General features: G+C 40.2%; 1 protein-coding gene across 24 annotated transcripts in view; it reads right to left on the bottom strand.

Moving 5' to 3' along the window:
* Positions 1–21,224, bottom strand: part of Ank3 (ankyrin 3) — a 515,763-nt gene that overhangs the window by 88,551 nt on the left and 405,988 nt on the right. For 22 of the 24 annotated variants that reach the window (XR_015440538.1, XM_087185521.1, XM_087185526.1 and 19 more), the window contains 2 exons: positions 17,360–17,483; positions 12,364–12,466 (listed from right to left, as the gene is read on the bottom strand). Coding sequence is in view for 23 of the 24 variants with exons in the window: in XM_087185521.1 (XP_087041647.1) it covers positions 12,364–12,466; positions 17,360–17,483 (227 nt within the window). In the remaining variant the exon portion in view is untranslated. Of the gene's footprint in view, positions 1–12,363; positions 12,467–17,359; positions 17,484–18,723; positions 19,920–21,224 lie in introns of those variants that run through there. The other 2 variants (XM_004858281.4, XM_087185531.1) reach the window with 2 other exon arrangements.

Raw genomic sequence — 21,224 nt, 5'->3', positions numbered from 1 at the left:
TAACCCCTTCATTCTCGCAACCTTTTGACACTTATGGAAGCACTGTCCTACACAAGTGAACAAATGCCATTCTTGCCCAAAACAAAGAGCTGTGTTTCCCAATAAGTGACCCATAGAGCAACACTTAAATGTACTTTTTGCTGCCTCAGAAATATGTCTTCTGAATTTATTGGTTTTGTTTTTCTTCACAGGGGATTGTTCAGAGTAGACTGTTTATGTGTATATCTTACTACATTTGAATACCTTAAATACAGGTGAACGAAATGATCCTTGTCTGATACATTCCTCTGAATACAAAATAGGCAACTTGATTGAACCTATGGTTTTATGGATAGATGCTGAATTAGTAGCTTCCTTTCCAACTAGCTCTCTGTAACTAATTATTTCTATAGACTAGAGTTCAAAAATGAAACGTGAAATTTCAATTATTTACCTATTTTAATAAACAATATGAATTTCAAAATGTTCTGACATACTGTATTACGGTGCAGGACACCAAAGAAAAGCATCACCTCCATTTCATTACTGTTCAAACCGACTTTAAAATGATCAGGAGAACACCACCCATGAAAATGGTTAAAGGTGAACAAGATCTAGCTTTTAAGATGAGCTAGAAATAGCAAAGGGGAATTCCCAGGGTTTAATGGAAAAGCCTGGCTTTTAGCTGAAGGACAGACTTGGATCTGGAAATGGCTTTTGCCACTTGTCATTGGAGAACACTTGTTGCCGACTGCTGAGTCTTCCATTGTACAATCACAGGCGATTTGATTGTACAACTGTGGTACTCTCCTTGTCACTTCATATTCATTTGAGGTCTGAAAATATGACTTAAATGTGGCACAGCAGATCTGGGGAGGGTAGCTGGGAAGGCTTCCACTCTCGTAGTGAGGCAGGAAGGCAGGGCACAGCAAAGCTTGGGGAAGTAAGCATGACAGATCCCAGGACATTTGCCAAACAATTCCCAAGGTCCCATAAATCCACTTCTTGCAGGTCCCCACGATGCGTGGAAGAAACAGGGACCAGATGCCAAGACGCTCGCTATCCTAGCCCTTCACGGTATCCCACACTGTGTCCTCCAGACCTAAGGTGTACTTTTATTTTTGCTTTTGATTTTTCCTCTCTTTTGTTTGGCCCAATTTCGCTCTGCAGAGCCAGTTTCTCCCTCACTCCTCATTTTTCACATAAACTTTGGTGTGGTTTTTAGCTTATCTTCTTCAAGTCTTTGTTCCAGACAAGAAGGACCTGGAAACAAGAGGTGAGCACCCCAAAAACCTGGTAATGTTTAACAGGGAAGACATTTCTAAAAGGGGCTACTGGACAATATTAGGTCTGAGCAAGGTCCCAGTAAATAGGCAGCCCCTTCTCCTCCCAGCACCTGACTCTGGAAGGGGTGCCGTTCCCGGCCAGCTATGCTGTTCACTGAGCAGAGGAGTCTGGCTTTAGAGATGTTCCGTTAGCAGGCTCACTTGGCTCAGAAACTAAGCCAACCTTCAACCTGGCCTCCCTTAGGAACAAGCAGATGCTCTATTCCTGACATTTACTTACTGAAAGCCCCTTTGGAGATGCATTAATGGGATTTACTGATTTTGTGGATCTTACCACATTTCTCTACTTTTCCCATGCCCAGGTTCCTCATTTTTTAACTTGGATATTTGTTGAGGTAGAGTTGGTTTTTTTTTTTTTCCCTTGGATAAGGTCTCCCTATGCAATTCAGGCTGGCCTTAAACCTGCAGTACCCTCTTGCCTCTGCCTCCTGGATGCTGGCATTGGGTACATATCACCAAACCCGGCAAGGTGAAGATTTAATAAAAATGTACATACATGAAAAATCTGGCACTAATGCAGTGTTGGTATGGAATTATAATAAGGACTCCCTATATGTCTAAAGCCTTTTATACTTTTAAAAAGACTTTCATTACATTATTAGCTTATTTGTTAAAATATGCAATTTATGGGGGTTGGGGGGACAACAAAAGCAATGTACCAGGCTCTGCACTGGGCCTTTATAGTTACATTCACAGGCTGTTTCTCTCGAAACAACAGAGCACATTCAGTTATAAGGACATGGCTTATAAAAATCTGCATCTCATTTATTGACTGAAAAAAATGTTTAAATTCCTCTGTAACAGGAGTTCCACAACTTATTATGTGACTCACTGGCAAGAACTACTCTTTACACTCATTTCTGCTTTAGGTACTCAGAACCTACCATATTTGGGAGTAATATTATACTCATTTTACCAGTTTGGATGACCAAACTGAAGCTCAGAGAAACTTCAAAAGTTTGGTAACACAAAATCAATACTAGCACAGGGTGGCTTTAGTAGAACACTATGGTGAAGAAAAACTCACACTGATTTAGGATGAAGTTTTACTTCCATATCAAGGGTAACAGGAATATGCACATGGTTTTTATCTTGGAAGTGAAGCAAAGATGCCATTAAAATCAAAATACACATTATTCAACAGAGTCCAGAGCCTGACTAATGATGATATCACTGTCTCCAAGGGCTTAATACTTTCCAAAATTAGTTTCTCACTAGCCTGGTCCTCAGAGGAAAGATGAGAGCAAGTACACACTGGCCTCACAAATGAGGACACACCCAAATGCCCAGGTCTGGAAATAAATGTTTAGGCACAGAAGGAAAAAGCAAAGTTGAGAAAGTGTTTGCAAGAGGAAGAAAGAAAAGAAAAAAGGACAGAATAATCTAGTTCATTTCAATATTAAGTAACACTCCAGGCTGCTGTCCACTCAGTTTTGCATGACACCAGTTCAGGTCCAGGACGGAAGCCGCAGGCTCCCTGTCTGTCATTTCTGGCATCACTGGGAGCCTGCAGAAGGTGGTCCCGTAAACTAAATGGAGGCCATGCCAGGCTAATATTAACAGTACCTAACAGACCTCAAAATAACAGGTCACATGCAAAACTCAGTACATCTCATCTGGAAAACTGGTAAACAGGAGTTGAGTGACTGGTGGATGACATAATCAGCCTGAAAGGCTAGGAAAGCAAAGGCTTGTCAAGGATATCTTCACCCTGTGTGTGTCAGTTTCCCTACATAAAGAATAAGGGAACATAGTCCAGTGAATGGCACGTCAAAAACCTCACCGCACCTCCATATCTGCATGAGGTTGATGAACAGGTAATATTAACTGCCTATTTCACTGTGATAATGGAATGACTCAACGTGAAGACTTGAAAATGCTACACTTCTGTGTAAGCAGATGTACAGATAATAAGAGTCTCATACTCTAGGATTTAATAATGGAAAATAATTTACCTCTTAGTATTATATTGTGTTCCTGTATGGGCACTTTTAGTATAGCATGTGCTTTTCAGACCACAGGGAAAAGTCAGAGCAGCTCACTGGATTATAAAACGGTAGTAGTAGTGTTGTTGCTGGGTGAACTACTTGTCTAAATGTAGAGTCTTTCCACAGCTTGTGTACTTTGCTAAGATCTGCCACTGGTTGTCTATTAGAGTGACATCTATGGGATAATGATCAGCAGAATAGGTTCGAGCCATTCTCTGTTCTCCCACCTAATATCTATGTAACACTGAGCACTTAAACACCCCTCTTGGCCCCAGTCTCCTTGTTTGTAAAGTGGCAATGATAATACCTGTTTCATATGGTAGTGGAAGCCTGAAGCCAGGTGGCCTATTTAGTAAAATGCTGCGGCAGGTCATGCACCAAGTGTTGTAATTTCTAGGACATACAGTGCATACTGAGTAAAATGGAAAACTGCCACCCAAAATAGGCTTGTTTAGACATCCAGTATGACTTCTTTGAAACACTGTTTCCTATGTGCCTGCCTGCCTGCCTCCCTCCCTCCCTTCCTTCTTCCTTTCTTTCCTCCCTCCCTTCCTTGGCCACCCCCCGCCCCTTTCTGCACTGGGTATTAAACCTAGGCCACATGCATGCTAAGCAGGCACTCTACCACTGAGCCACAACTTGAAACGCTCTCTTAAGAAATGGATTCCATAAAATAAAGCTCAATTGAAACAGCAAAATAAAAGTTAAAGCCTTAATCTAACAGGGAAGCCAGGTCTTTGTTTCCCTCTGAAGTATTTTTCAACTATCACTGCCTTTAAGACTTAATTTGAAACTAGAATATACGCTATTATAAAGCTCAGTTCATTGAGATTTCCAAATCTGATTGGTTTCAAAATAATTTACCTATGAACTTCAATTTAAAACAAAGTAACTTAAGGTCAGCATAGAAGCTGAGCATGTCAACATTTAGCTCCCAACATCTGTGCCACCTTAAGTAACTCACAATACCAACTTCTGTGCCTTAAAAACATATACAATCTTGCTGACCAATCTTTGTGAGGTGTTGAATGGATCACCTGAGTAATGCTGGCAAAGCGTTTTGAAGAGAGAAAGCAGCATATTAAATGTCCCTACTCAAAGGTGCTTATCTTCCCAGGGACTATCTCTAGCAAATCTGTAACCCAAGGCTGGCTGTCTTCTGCCACCACGCACACTTCTGAAGCCCCCTTAGAATCAGCATGAGCAAAAAAAAAAAAATAGGAAAGTTAATGTGCTGGTGTGTGTCATGGGGTGGGGTGGAATGGGGTGGGAAACAAAGAAGGGAACACTTACTATTTCTTTAGGCAGCCTTCGGATTAGGGATTCTCTTTTTCTATTACCGAGCTAACACAAAGCACCCAGATCTTGAAAAAGCAAGCATAGAGTTTTTACTGAAGAACTCTCCACTTTGCACACTACTTGCTAATATGTCAAGTTGTACACAGCACATTATATGACTGAACATGTATGAAATCATCCTTGGCCTCAAAAAAGACCAAATCTAATTCAAAGACACCAGAATTCCAGGCCATCCGTTAAATGAAAAGAGATATGAGGTGGAAGATGTAAGAGCTGTTAGCATCTAGATAATGGCTATCAGGAGGTCTCCAATATCTTCTCCAGAATTATCTCCACAGGCAACGTTCAAACAAACACTGGAACGGTGGTTTATTTTATATTTTAGATGAACTATCCAAACTGATCAATATTGGAAGGCCTGCCACTTGTCTCTTAGGCAAAAACCATATGGGTAAAAATCTGGTCTTAAAAGAGACCACAAAAGGAAAGCAATCTAGCTCTTTTCATCGTGCCTCTAGATGATCAGTTGTATCAAAACGAAGCTAATATCTGCGGTCAGAGTCTTGTTGACCTGGATGGCCAACACAAACTTTTTATTTTCTAGGAGAAGCCTATGGCCAAAAAAGTTGCTGCTGGCATTTTGGGTGAAGAATGGAAGGGTTGTGTTACAAACCAGTGGTGCAAAAAACAAACAAGGTTTCCCCATGAAGCAGTGTCTGGAACTAAAGCCATGTGTGCCTGCTACTAAGGGACATTCCTAATAGCAAGGAGAACTGGAGAGAGAAAGCACAAATCTGCTGGGGCTGCCTCTGGATGCCAATCTGAGCATTTTCATCTCGGTTATTATGAAAAATGGAGAGGACAAATATTCCTGGATTGACTGGTGGTATTATTGTGCCTCGCCATCCAGGGCCCAAAAGAGCTGGCAGAATCACAAACTTTTCAGTCTTTTTAAGGAAGATGATGTCCACTAATATGTTGTCAGAAAGCCCTTTTTTGGTTTGTTTTTTGTTTTTTGAAACAGAGTCTTGCTATTAGTTCAGGCTATCCTTGAACTCACTATATAGGCTGGCCTCGAACTCACAGCAATCCTGCTTCAGCCTCCCAAGTGCTGGGATCACAGACATGTGCCACCACGCCCAGCTCAGAAAGCCAGTTAAAATAAAGGAGGTAAGAAGCCCAGGACCAAAGTGCCCCAAGATTCAGTGTGTTGTTCCTCCATGGGTCCTACAACACAAACAATGGTATACTGCTGCAAAGAAACAGCATACTTAAACTAAAATAAGGAAGAGGCCACAGAATATGCTAAACTTTTGGCCAAGAGAATGAAAGAAGCCATAGAAAGATGCCAGCACAGGCTGCCAAGAAACGTAGCCTGTCTTCTCTTGAAAGCTTCCACTTCTCAGTCTGAATCACAAATAAGATTTTTTTTAAGAGTAGCAAATAAATAAAATCAGACCTTAAAAAAAAGGAAAGCAATGTAATCAGGGAGGGATGAAGGCTGAGCTGCTGCTGTATTTCTCTCTTCATAGAGCCATAGCCCCTAAGCCAACAGAAGGCTAAGGAAATGGAAAGTGCTTACTTCCTAGGGATTCGCTGGCAAGACTCCTTTCTAAAATTTCTAGTTTGGACATATCAAGTTTATATCTATTTTCTTAAATTATAGCTCATTTCCCTTTAATTTTGTTAAAATTAGGTTTACTTCTGAAGAAAAAGCATAAAATAATAGAATCCCAAAGCTGAATAGCACTTTTGATGTTAGATTTTCCATCTTTCCATGTTATCGCTACAATGTGGTTGGTTATGCCAGATTTCACTACAACCAATAGCTGGTATATTAGTGATTACACAAACACAAATTTAAATTACTGGTTTAGATGACAGAAAAAAACCCATCGGGCTGGTGCTAACTTCAGGCCTGGCTGGATCCAGACATAGCTCTAACGCTGGTAGGAATTGTCATTTTCCCCTCCTAGCAGCTTGGGGCTTATGGCATCTTTATTGCTTAGCTAGCCTAATGGAGTTTTCCTGGCATTGCCACTGAAATGAGTGGATGTAGAAAGCCAATTGGGTGTATCCAGCAAAAGTAACCCATACCATAAGTGACTTTTGTCCTTCTCCTGCCTTTCAGTAACTATAAAAAATCCTAATTAAATGTTTCTGACAACAGTATACACCTTTTGGTCTTATAGCACTGCTAGGGTGATTCAGATGAAGTGAAACTAACTGGTTGGCCAGTTAAATATTTGTAAGTTGCTATCATTCCTTCTACCTCATATCTACATAGGCAAGCACTCTGCACTGAACCATGCCCCAGTCCTACCTCATCTCTATCTAAAGGTCAAATATTTCCATTCCTTTAACGATGTCTTATATAGCATCATTTTTAACTCCCCATACTTTTCATAAACTGTTGCTGGATATGCTTTATGTGTCAGTTCTTTGTAAAGCACATTAAATAATACTCTATTAGAATTAGAAATAAGCATAACAAATATTTGTGTCTAAATATAATCTTTTGTGTTTAAAAAAAAGGACCAATACAGTTGTACTGAATCCATATTAAAAATACTAGCCAACGCCGCCTGCAGCGCAAGCACAAGGACCCGAGTTTGATCCCCGGTACCAAAAAAAAAAAAAAAAAAATACTGGCCAAGTATGGTGGCATACACTTGTGATTCTAACATTCAGAGAGGCTAAAGCAGGAGGACTGCAAGTTCAAGCCCAGCCTAGGTGACGTAGGGAAACTCCATTTCAAAATAAAAAATAAAAAGGGCTAGGAATGTAGCTCAGTGTGAAGGCCCTAGGTTCAATCCCCAGTCCCCCCTGCCCCTAAAAATCAAGTATCAGATTCTGGAGGACAGACAGTCATATGCTTGGGCTCCTTCCTGTCTTTTCCTCACATTAAGCAATGCACAGTATAATGCAGAATAAATAGTTCACGGTGCACAACTGGAGCTCACATTAGCTGTTTTTAATATTGTCATGAGCATCCTTCCTATTATTCCTGACACTTAGGCATCTAACGGATAGCATTCCATTTACGTAATGAGGACTGGCTGATCTGGATCATAGCCGGTAATTACATGCACACCAGACAGTTGCTTTCAATAATTATGTCAGAAGAAATGAAAGCACCAGTTTACTACATTCATCCCAGACAACCAGGCTTCAGTTTAGACTCATCCCTTTTCTTTATTAACTCCTATTTGGAAAGGAATGTTCCCAAGCACAGATGTTGCTCTAAGACAGCTTGACACATAAATATCTGAGGTCATACAACAAATACATTAGATGTTGACTGGCCACTACAGTGTCATTCCTTGGTATCCATGAGAGATTCGTTCTAGGATTCCTCTCTCCAGCACATACCCTAACCCCCAGATGCCCAGGTCCTTTTTGGGTCCGATTTGCATAACTTACACACATCCTCCCTGTGTACTTTGAATCATCTCTAGGTTACTTATAATACCCAATACACTGTAAATGCTACTTAAATAGTTGCTATACTATAGTCTTTAGGAATTTAAAAATCTTGTACATGTTCAGTACAGATGTCTTTTGTCTAAATATCTCTTATTTCCAGTAGGCTGAATCCTTGGGTACAGGGTACAAAGGGCAGACTATTCACAAAGCTGCTAGAGTTCCCATAATCAGTGGCTCCTAACTACAGGCACATCCACAGCAACCTGTGCAGCTTTAAAAATCACACATGACCCACGAATCCAGTCACAGATTCTGGTTCTGTAGGTATCTTCTTTTTAAAAGAGTCACAGGTGATTCCCATATGCACCTGCAGTTAAGAACACTGTATGGCCAGGTGTGGTGGTGCATGCCTATAATCTCACTGCTCAGAAAGCTGAGACAGGAGGGTCACTGCAAGTGCAAGGTCAGCCTGGCCTACACAGTAAATTTAAGGTCAACCTGGAATACAAAGTGAGAATCTACCTCAAAAAAACAAAAAACAAAAAACCCCAAATTCATTGTCTATGAATTAGTGTCATTCTACTCTGCATGCACTGGAAATCCCATACTCAAGTCCACCCAGGCCAAGTGAGTTGTGAAATAAGCAGCTGTCTTTTTCTAAGTCTGGCAAATAATTCGCATAAGCAGGCAGGGTTGAGTCACCACCTTGTAGGAGATCCTCTCATAAATCCATGACAGGATTTCATGTACATACGTATTGTCAGAAGCCTATCTTTAGGTGACTCAGGATTAGTAGATAAAGAGGAGGCAAAAGAACAGAGTTCAAACTGGGCATGGTGGTACACGCCTATACCAGAGCTCCATGGGGCTTAGGCAGGATGACTGCAAGTTAAGGCCAGCCTGGGCTACTCTTCATTTTGAGATCCAGTCTCAAAATGAAGACTGAAAATGGGTTGGGGGAGGTAGCTCAGGGCAAAGGCCCTGGGTTCAATTACCAGTTCTGGGGGGCAGGAAAAGAGCATAGAGAGTTCATAGATAATGCAGTGGAATGAGAGGGGAAAAAGTCCACTTTTGCTAACCTGGGGGTGAATGGTTTACAGACTAACCATGACTAAGGCCCAAGAAGGAATGGGAAAATCTCTCTCTCCCAGCCTCCCTCCCAAGCTCTGGCCCCCACGCCGACCCTCACCCCACACAAGTGCACAGAAACTGAGGGTGGAGGCCTGGAGTAGGCATCTGGGTCTCAACCTTACCTGTGGCTAATGTGTGAGCTGATCAGTCAGAGGACAGGAGCAGGACCGCACTTTGTAGGGGTGAAGAGGCGTGTACAGAGCTGATTTGTATTCATTTCCCACCTTGACTAGTGAAAGCAACTTTAACTGGGCCATGGCAGGGTAGTTTTAAATCTGACAGTAAGTCATGTATCACTGCTTTAAGAATTCTAAATATTTAATATTTCTTTCATGCTTTCCAACAAAATTATTACTCTGGGAAAAACTATCTTTTGACACTTAAATACAGAAGCATGACAAACAAAAAAAAAGTTTTTTTGGTCATTTTATTCTAAAGTGTTTCAATGCACTTCTGAAGTGAATGTCTCTTATTAGTCTTCACAGTGTAACAAGATTTTTCTGACAACCTCTCTTCCCTAGAACTGGCTTTTTGCCTTCCTCCCCAGGACAACTGGGCACTACTGTTAACACACCTCTTTCAGAATTTGTTTTTCTTCTTCCTCAAGTTCCTATTTTGAAGGTGTTCACACAAAGTTGGAAAAAAACTGTATAAATCTTATCCATATACATCAACACTTAGATTCAACAAATGACATTTTGCGACACCTGCTTTGTGTCTTCTCTTTCCCTCTCTGAACAATTTGAAAATAAATAGTTGACTTCATGATCAGTTAATTCTTGAAAACTTCAGCATGCACATTGCTAGAATAGGAACATTCTCATGCATAGTGTCATTATTAACAGTGCTAAGAAAATTACTATAATTTCCTAATAGTGTGTGGATATATATATGTCCAATACATTTTCAAAATTTCCCAAGTGATTGTAAAATATGTTTATGATTTTCACATTTTTGTTCAAATTTGTCAATTTATCATGGATTTGTGCGGTTCTGAGTAATATATGTGTTCACTAAACATGCCAGTCCCACAAGGAAGGCTCATCACTCATGGGAACTCTGCATTCATTAAAGACAATACCTTCCTATTTCTACAGTTAATAGCTTAAGAATTTTTTTTAGTACTGGAGATCGAACTCAGGACCTTGTGCTTGCGAGGCAGGCAGCGGAATCACTGAGTTAAATCCTGGGCCCAACTTAAGAATTTTTTAAAAGATTCTCTCCCTACTGACTGGTCTACAGAAGGTATTTCTGAAATTGTTCACACAGATCATTCTGAAATTGACTGGTAACAACTTGATTCCAAAAACACTGACCTCAAAAATTATCCTTGTCTTTTACTTCTTTTCACAAATCCTTCGTTCTGAAGTGCTTCCTCACCATTCTATGTAAGTACATCTCGGTAATAACTACACACAGTGGTGTGAGAACTCTCAGAGGCCAGTTTGTATCCTTGCAACAGTACAAACATTTATATTTTGCTTTAATGCTGCTGTGCAAAGGTTGGGAGGTAAATAACTCTGGTGGTGATGTTAAGGGTGGAGATCATGGTGACAAAGGAGATGGAAGTCCCAACTTCAGGCCCTTGCTCTAAAACAAGTATATATTCAGAAATACAAACCATAATGACATTTGACCAGGAGTCCCTCAGCACACATTCTATGTAAGAGCAAAGTGGCACTGATACCAAGGAATCTCCTTTCACCTGTAGTTTTGTGGGATTTTCCTAAGGCATGGAGAGTAACAGGCATTTTTTATACTTAACTTTTACCAATATACGCACTCGGGTCTCATTTCAGTGGAGAACATGAAGACAGCAGAACTACCAGACTAAGATGAGGATTCTTCTGAAAATCTCAAGCAATACCTGGCAACACTTTATAACCACAAGCTTAGCTTCATTATTTGAGAGGTTTTTTTCTCTAATACCACCCACCACCTTGTTTTGCAAAGTAGGTTTTTTTTTTTTGGCCTGACCAAACACTGAGGAGTCCCTGTATTCACCTTTGTAAGGTGTGTTCAGTAAGAATGTTCTAGAGAGTGTGAAGTAACATTCACTGTAGGCCTTTGTGAAGTACAATGCATATCTGTATGTCAGCATCTCCAGACACAAGGGAGAAAACTCTGATTACATATTGCTTAACCCCTAAATTGGGCTTAGGTGACTATCACTTATTCATTAGCTTCAATTCCCCTTCACTATATAGTAAATAAGTAAATGTAGCATGATTTCACCAATTACTAAAACTGTTTAAATGTTACAAGCCACTTTCAAATTTGTTTTATGCTCCAAACAGTTCCATCCATTATCAGATCACTAATCTGCACATTTAAAACCAGGTACTGTGTATATCCAGAAATTACTGTAGAACCATCCATCCTGAGCACGCATAAAACAGGACTATGTTGCTAAACTTAGGTTAAACCAGTTCTATCCAACCATATTATTGCAAAGAAGAGATTGCCCAAAGACTCAATAAATCTACCAGAGATCCTGGGAGAAAACAAAATACTATCACATCTTGAGAAGGCTCATCACAGGCAGCTTTGAAGCTAAAGGATCAAAATTATTCCCAACATAATCTTTAACTACTTGTTAAAAACAACCCTAGCAGGGTCAGAGATTTAGCTCAGTGGTTCTACCGACTGCCTGGCAAATGCGAGGTCATGAGTTCATCCCCAGTACCACACACAAAAAAACCCTAGCAAATTCCAACATGCATACATATTCTACTCAGCAAAATAAAACTACTACATGAATAATGTTGGCAAATCAGCTAACAATTTTTATCAATTCTCCCTAAAAATGTTTGAAATAGATTTGATATAGAGATAAGAAATGTATCTACACTTTTTTTAAAATACTAAGTTCCTCTTTGTAGAATCTGAGGAACTTTATTTACCACAGAAGAAAGTGATATTTCTGATCACGGTATAAACGACTCTTTCTTTTAACGGGCTAGTACCAGAAGATTTACAAATGCAAAATCAAATGCAGAAATGATTTTGTTATAGGACATAGAGCTTGATTCGATCATACACATTAAAGTTCAACAACCAAAGAGTGGGCCGGGGATTTAGCTCAGGGGTTTTGCCACTGCTTTGGAAGAGCAAGGTCCCGAGTTCAACCCCTGATACCAACAAAAAGAAAAATGACCAAAGAGTGTGTTGAGAATGTTAAGAAGGATGCTTACCTGCTCTTTGGATGGCACAAGAAGTTCTTCAATCATCATGCTGTCCCGGGCATAGGAGCTTCTGTTCAAGGTGTAAGACCTATCCGAACTGAAGGAGCGGAGGCTGTTGTATTTACAGTTAACCATTCAACAGTGGTAGATGATGATGAGATGAATAAAAGAAAATTAATGCATGCAACTTTCCAAACAGGCAAGATGGCTAAAAATATCAACAATTTTTTTTCTTAGAAGAACATCATCAAAAATAAAATTCTTTATATTGGAGGAAATGCCTTAAGTACACACGATCTGATGATCAGGTTTTATTCAGAATTAGGGCAATTGTTATTAAATATGTGTGAAGATGAATGAAAACTTTGGATGTTTGACTATGAATCTGAACCACAAGATATTGAGTAGAACCTCCAGATAACTGATACTCAGAGAGGTTTTTTGGTGGTGGGTCAGATCTTAGATTATACCTTCTCTCTGGCCCCTGTCTGCTTGCCTTGCACTGTTCAATGGAATTATGTCTGCTGAGAGTTGGTCTGTTTCTAAGTTTTTGAGAACTAGATATGGGTTTAACTTATGGAGAGCTCTGGTTTGTAGTTGCTACTCACGGAAAATATCATGAAAAAAAAGTATTTCAAATACACTTGTATGATCTTCTTTGCCACCTTCCCAGCCTCGAAGAAACATTCAAATTTCGGGATGGTTATTCCCTTCCATGCAAATCATCCACCTGTCTTCCCTCGACTCGACTCTTATCTTCCTCGCTTCTTCTCTTCCCCCTCCCAACCTCTCTGAAATTGTCCATGTAGCTACTGAACTTTCCAGAGTGCAGCTCCCAGATGCTCTGAAGTGCCTTTCATCACACTGACCTCTAAACTAAAAGTCAGCAGAGGAAGGGACTGAAGGAAAACAGCTATGCCAAGTCACCCTGATGACCTTGCATATATCCAGCCAAATCAGGTAAGGATTGGAAATGCAATCTATCCGAGGCTCAGATTAATACCCATGATCTCCCAGGAGCAGGAAGCATGGAGATTTGGAGGAACCACTCTAAGGTTGTTTCCCACCTGCCTCCCTACCTTATCTGGCAAGCTGTCAGGAAACAGCTTTTCCTCAACTCCATGCTCTAATGAGGTCTGAGGTTTCCTGTCTTGTCCTTGGAAGACAGCTGCAGAATATAAAACCACTCAGCTGAAGTTTAGAATTGGCCCCTCAGCAATGTGGTGTCCCACAGCTAGCACTGTAGACATCTAGTCCTTTTTGTTTTAGTGGCCTTTTCGGTGTAGGGACATGGACGTTTTCTTTATTCACTGCTTCTGTAACTAATAAACTGACTGGATCTAAATGTTGTTTATCCTATCTTTACCAGTTGAATCAGTCTGATCTTGGCATTGGCCTTATGTATACCTGATATGAACAACAGCAAAGAAGAGTACTGTAAATAAGGAATGATTCCTTGCTTTGCACAAAACAATGTCTTTATCCCACTGCCTACTGACATTCTAAAGATTATCTGAAAGTGGGTATTCTTACATCAAGATACAGAGGCCCCTGATATTACAGGCATTATTCTGGGTCTACACAGATGAGTAGGTTTATACTTCTAGGACTAGAGCCTTAACTTTCACCAGAATCTCAAGCTGATCTTTCTCTGACTCAAAAATAACTATCATTCTATAGTCATTGTTTAGTATATTCAGTAAACATGAGTGGACTACAGTGGACCCTCAAGTTACCACTGGCCTGACAAACAACTTGAGTTAATCAGGTTAAAGGAAGATGCATCTGCCTCTTGTTATCTATAGCATGTACCCAGGTAAAACATCCAGACCTCAGCTGTATTGACTTAGATAACAAGCAGACCTCAGGAACCGATCCAGTTCGTAAGTCAAGGGTCCTCTGTACTATGATCATTACCCCTGCACAGAGGAGCTTACCTAGAAGCCCACATGACTGAACCACTTGCTCAATCAAGCCCTCTATGCCCCATCATGTGACCCACAGCTCTTCCTTTTCTGTCCCTCTTTCCAGTTGTAAGCATTTCCTTCTCTTACTATTTCTGCTTCTACTCTCATCTCTTCTCCGCAATACAGCAGAAGCTTCCTAAGAGCAAGAATCCCTTCAAACTCACCACTGTCCAGCAGAACCCAGAGCTCCCCTGGAGATGTGCTAAATCTGTGCTGTCCCGTCATTGCCCCCTGGCCACATTTGGCTACCTAGCACTTGAAGTGTGGCTAGTGTGGCTGAAGAACTGATTTTAAATTGTATTGAATTTTAACTAATTTGATTTAAACAGGCATACATGGCTAGTGGCTACGCTGTTCAACAGTGCAGGTTCTGAGTACTCACAGTGCATGTGCTCCACTGGTGTGATTTGGGAGGAACTCTGTATACAACATTCTTTTCTTCAAACTGTGATTCTCACTGCATGATATGTTAACACTTGTGCTATGTGAGGCAGTTTTATTGTATATGTGGAGAAATACTTAAAACTTCTAAGAGAGTTACATATTTATTTTCAATTTTTAAATATAACTAAGATATGTTGATATTTTTCAATATCTTCTTGTTTTAATATATATATATGTGTGGGGCAACTGCAAAACAGAGTTCAGAATTGTTGATAGTCTAGCTATTACCAGAAAGGCCTAAGGTTGTCTTCATTTTACCCGATATCTAAAGTTTCTATTTCTGGTCATTCTAGACCAACTTACATTAGACAGATGGAAGCCATTAAATCCATGAAATTTCAGTCTGAATCTTTAACACATCTAAGTACTTTCAGGTATTAAACCTATTGATTATTTGCTTGGCACTCTCGAAAGCATCAAATAGCTTTTAACTAGTGCCAATGATATTATTTGTAGCCATCAGGATACCCTAAGTGTTAAATGCAGGAAGTGTTAGAAAACATGCCTCAAAATCCAAAATTATACTAGTATACCTAGCACTACTCAAAACAGCATCCAGCAAACAAACAGCCCTAGAAATCAAGACTTTTTCTTTAAGACTACTGAAATTTTTTCAGTTACTTCATGAACTGTACAAAATTTAAGAGAGAAGTTCCTTAGGGCCAGGGATTTAGCTCAGTGGTTCCGCCGCCTGCCTTGAAAGTGCAGGGCCCTGAGTTCGATCCCTGGTACCGAAAAAGAAAAAGAAGTTCCTTAAGTAGTCAGTCACTTTGACATTAAGTACCATTTCTTTTTTAGTTTCTTGCTAATTTTCTTAGAATCACAAAACTGATTTTCTAAAGCTAAGCAGGAAAAAAAAAAAAAAGCACATTGCAGCACATCACAGCACAGCACATCACAGCACAATGCTGAAGGAAATAAAAATGAGAACATGAGCTGAAGAAGGGCAGAGAAACATCATAAAAGCGCCATGTCTTCTTACCTTATCTTGGGACTATTTTTAAAGTATTTTTAGAAAAAAAACAGGAGAAACAGAATGCAAAAAAATCAGACAGGGAAAAAAGAAAAAAAATGTTATGGTTGAATGAGTTACACATTTAACACATTCCTTTCAAAATGTTACACTCAGAATAATTTACATGATAATACTCTAACAAAGTGCTGTAAAAATATTGGCTTTATAGTTTTAAAAAATATTTGCCTCTGAGCATAACATAAGTTGCTAATGTAAAAAAAAGGACTCACATATAATAGCCACAGATAATGGTACAATCAAAACTAGATGTGTGGCAGCCTTGGAATAATCTCAAGAAAAAACTAACAGGCAATACTCTGGTTTCATATCTCACTGGAGGTCAGCTGCTATAATTTCATACATGCTAATGAATGATTCACAAATTTGAGGAGGAGAAGTAGCTAATTATTGGATTATAAGAGCTACAGAATGTTCAACAAGAAAGATATAAACAAGATATAAAGAATCTTTATTCCATTACAAATCTGCAGATTTTCCATTGTAACTTGTTGCTCTATGGATTACCTGAAATATTGCATATTTTCAGTTTTTTCCCTCTTGTTAATGACACCTGCTACAGTAAGGTTTTTAAGGCCTTTTATAAGTGTATTTGTAAAGAAAAAGTTCTAAGTCTATGAGGTTCAAAATTCTATTTAAAAAAGACTAACTCAAAGAAAAAATCAATTTATATCTAAACTGGCCATAGCAACCATACTGAGAATAAACTCCAAGGTTTACTTTGTGGGAAGTGCCATTTACTATTAGACAATGAAACTTTTTTACAACAGATTCTTAAACTATAGGAAAATGTCCTCAGGGCTCTGGCTTAGAAGGTTTAATTATTAGCTTTAAAATAACTTGACTGTCAGCAAACAGGCTGTTAATCCACACCAGGAAAAAAGAAGTCTTCCCAATTCTGGACAAAGTCTTGTTTCTTTCAAATAGTGTAAGAAAAGTTTCAGTCAAGGTTTTCGGTGTAAAAGTTTTACGCTTCAGTTGTAAGGACTGAATTTACCACCATTCCTGACTTATGCAGGGTTACTGTTAACACTAACAGGTCCCTTTGCAAACAGAATGATGGAACAGTTGCAGAAGAGATTTCTACATTTGGCAGCCAATTTTAATAAATATAATTTTTTAAGGATGCCCTCTTTTAAAGTCTTGATCATGAATTCATTCCTTCAGCAATAAAGAACAGTAAACGATCCATATTCATATTTCTTATTTGCAAATAAGATTTTCTCTTGCTATGAAGCAAAATTTAATTTGGAGACATGTGACCCAGATTAGTTCCCCCAGTTTTGTCAGTGAGCTCAGCTGTTACCACTTTTGAGGCAGGGCTCTAAAGTATGGGAAGGAACGAACAAACGATAAATGCGTTTGATCACGTGAAATTAAGGACTGAAAACCATGAAAGAAAACAGCAGAGCATGTTATATCTTAGTTGAAAACATTTCACCAAATTCACACCCTCATCCAAAGAGCACATTCTGGGATAACGTGGAAAATTAAAATGATGTTCGTTTATGACAAACCATGGTTGTTTTAAATTAACTATGAATAACATCAACAAAAGTACCTCGCAGAACGAGCTCCAAGACTGAAGCCCATGTAGCCCTCGGCAGGCAGAGAATCATCACCCAGTTCCTTCAGGTCCTGTGGCCCCAAGTATTTGTCTGTGTCCCCTGTCATTGCATCTTCACCTGCAGAGGTACAGACCAAGCCAAGATCAGAAGCCTCCCTTCAGCAAGGCTGTCATTTGTGGAGAAAACCTGTTCCTCTGGTCAGCAGCAAATCACCCACTATCTCATACCATCGTTCCCTAACCCCTGGATAATTTTTGTAGCTTAGAAAGAGAAAGTACAAGTAGAGGTTAGTACACAATTTCAAGAATGAGTTTTATGTGCATATCCAGCTCCAAGTCTTAAGCGCCGATTTTTAAACAGCACCTCTCCCTCCCTTAAGGCCCTAGGTGTTTCCTTTGGTGTGCCTTTTCTTCATCTCATCCATGATGAGGGCAGCTTGTCTGAATGGACATGGATTGCAAAATAAGCCATACTTCTTCATGACAGCTCTTAAAATTATATGTGGGAAGGGAACAGACTTAAAAAAAAACTTTTTTGCATACACAGGATTTCAGTTTGAGATTTATGCAAGATACTAGCAAGTTATACATGTGAGCTCAAACAACTTATTGGGGAAATATTAATGGAAATATTAATGTTGCACTGTTTCTAAACCTCTCGAATTATCCACTCACCCAACAGTCCAAATACTTTGTCTGCTTGGAAAACAACCCTACCTTCTAAAGCAATAAATGGGGACTTCTGCAGCTTAAAAGGAGATGGAATGAATTGTTCTTTAACTATCAATGTAAGGAGTTAAGTCACATAAACCGCTTTTACTAGCTACGTATGCCTAACATGACCTCACACAGAAAGCCACATTCCAAGAGTGACAGGGCAGGTTTTTCAATTGTATTTGCCTTCTGGGATGTTTCTCATCCTCCTTAAAATGTAGCCCAGGCTGTGGAAAAGATCCTTTCACACACAGGCAAATTCTGCTTTTTCATAACTCTCATTTTCTTTCTGGACACAAGCTTGGCTGACCGAAAGAGATTTCAAAAACATATGTTTCTCAAAGTAAGTGATTCGTGCGCCCTGGCTATTTTTTCCCCATTCCTTCATTCAGTTCCGTTTACAATTTCCATTCATTTAAACTTAGGAAACCACCAGAGCCCAGCTTTAAACTACCAACCAAGTCTAAAAACACACTGTCAACTACTGTTTTTGCAAATGTACACACTGAAGAGATCAACTTTCTACGATTACCTAGTACCGAGAGATTGTTGGAAGTCATGATTTACAGCTGGGCTCGTAGCGCGTCCACTGCCTCGGAAACAAAACCAGCACATTCCAAGTACAGCTTAAAGAAAGAGCTTACTCTGTGGTAAAGCCATTTCCACCAGGCGGGCTGATAAACACTTTCCTGACGTTCCCAGGAATTCCTTACGCAGGGATTTGGAATCAACTTCCAAACCAGCCTCTTCACCACGGCTGTGGCTTCTGCCTCAGCATCTTGGGCTCCTCGTAGGCAAGTGAGGAATTACACATCCTTCCCACTCATGAGAGTTCGAAGATTTTCAAAATTTCAGACCAAAAAATCCCCCCCAAAAAACCTGGCAACACTTAATTGAGATTAAGATCCTTTTGATCGCTCCGCAGACATCCTTTTAAAGCGCCTTCTGATTGGATTAAGAAGTCCGCTGGCAAGCCTCTAGCAGGCCCCAATGGTGACATAAATGCAAGCCCATGAGTTATTTGTATGTAAATATGAGGACTGCTCCGGTGTAGCCTTTCGGTAATTTGATACCGGTGCCCGGTGCCTAACCGGGTAACCGAGCCTGAAAAGCAGGGAGAAAGCGCGGTCCGCATTTAATTAGGAGGCGACTCTCCTCAAAAATGAATGAAGAAACAGCCAACCCCAGCTAGAGAGAAAAACAGTAGAAGAAAACAAAGAAGTGGCCCTGGCGGGGAGTGACTAGAAGCCGCAGGCAAACTTTCAACTTTGTTCTCAGCTGGGAACACCAGGAGCCTCTGTTATTTATGGTCCCTGTCAGGTGGAAGGAGGGGAAAGGAGAGAGGGAGGGCCTGCCCTTGGGTTAAGGTTGTGAAACCCTGGAGCCAGGGCAACAGCCGCACTACAAGCACTCGAAAAGACGAGTTTGGGAATATGCTAAGGCCAGTGCTTCCTATCAGGAGTTTTGGAGAAGGGAGCATTCTTAAAAGCAGCTTGGGGGGGCGGGCAGCAACTGGGTGTTTTGCTTTATTTTTGGAACAAGTCCTCCCAACTCTGTAATACACTCCCGGGACTAACTTGTTTTCCCCTCTGGGAGAGGGAGCCAAGCCCAGGGAGGGCTGGGGTTTTGGGGAGGGGCTCTGATGCCTGGGTAGGAGCTGGTCCTGGAGGTGTTGGCCTCTTTGCTGTTACATTGTCTCTTTTTCCCTGGAACTCAATGCCTCCCTTGTAGGCGACTCCACCCTGTTTATATTGGCAGAGAGGAAAAACAGCTGGGTTTGTGCATCCTCCATCTGGGTACACTGCAGAGACCATGTTTCACCCCCCCCCCCATAGCTGGAGTATTAGGCTAGAAAAGTAGGAAGGAGTTCTGAAGTTGTCTTCCTGAAGTAAGCTAGCTATAGCCTCTGTTCCTTAAGGTGCATCTGTCTGTCCTCTGAGCTTTTTACCTACAAAACAGCAGTTTTGATCTGTAGCACTGATGAGGTGGGCGACAATTTTCTTTTCCCTGGATAAATGCATAAATGAATGAAAAATGAATGACTCATAATATTAAAGTGCTATGATACCCTCTGTCGTGGCTGTAATCAACGTTATAAATATATAGAAATAGAAGGGAAGCCATTTGTAATGCCTGGTCCCTATGGAAAACTATCCCCAAGTGGAAGAATCACTCCCAGCCCTGTAAAGAAGGAAAGCCACGATTTCAAAAGAGTAATGTCTCAAAAACAGAATCCATACGACTTAGTGAAGCCTTTTTCGGTGGCTATCATGCATTCAAAATTTCGAACAAGGCCTGGAATTGGGATATAATGTACTTCCCAGGGAGTTCATGGCCAGCTTCAACCTGGCCACCATCCCACCACACCCACCCTGTAAGCCGTCATAGAATCATTTCAGTCCCTAGAATTCCTTAAACACTGAGACTTTGAACCTTATGTTGGGTATACTCTCTTGACAGAACATTTTCCCCTCTTCTCCACTTAGCTAATTTTTCCACTCTTCTTACAACCCCTCTCCTCGCCTTCTATTCATCATCTTAAGTGAAGTGTCCTCACCTGTGGGTGGCCCTTGTCAGAACGTATTGCCAGTAAAAATACCTGCTTAGTTTCTCCCATTGCCTAGTGAAATCTCTAGTCTAGGAGTCAGTCATCTTTTCCCTGCACCAGGCATATTGGAAGTACCCAGTAAGTTGTTGTGTAATTTATGACTGCTGATCAAGAGGTTAATTTGTTCTATTTCTTTTTAATTTCCATGCCACAGCAAGTTAGCATTTTTAAAATTTTTAAATTAAATTTGATGACTGGCTTACAGTAACATCTCAGTAAATGAAAGTCAGTCTCTGATACTCTTTACGCATCCTTCTTAGAGTTCAGAATGGTCACTATGGAATCAAGCCCTGCTTTGGGTGAGGGTAGGAGCTGTCAATACATTAAGACAAAAAATAATTAAGATAGCGTGATGGCAGCAAGTATGTACTTACCATTCTAGAACAGTGAAAATATTTCTTAAAAGATGTGATTTAAGAAATAAAAACAAGTGTTTTATTTTAATGCAGTTTTGCTCAGGAGGGGCTCTGGGTTCAAATTCAAGCCCTATTATTTATTGATTAGATGACCTTTGAAATGCCATTTAAATCCAGAGTC

The sequence above is a fragment of the Heterocephalus glaber genome, unplaced genomic scaffold, assembly GCF_053883595.1.
Source record: "Heterocephalus glaber isolate CG9 unplaced genomic scaffold, H.glaber_assembly_v1.0 deba00001497, whole genome shotgun sequence".
In the NCBI taxonomy this organism is placed as follows: domain Eukaryota; kingdom Metazoa; phylum Chordata; class Mammalia; order Rodentia; family Bathyergidae; genus Heterocephalus; species Heterocephalus glaber.
Note: the sequence above shows the minus strand (reverse complement) of the source record. Positions and strands in the feature narration are given on the sequence as shown.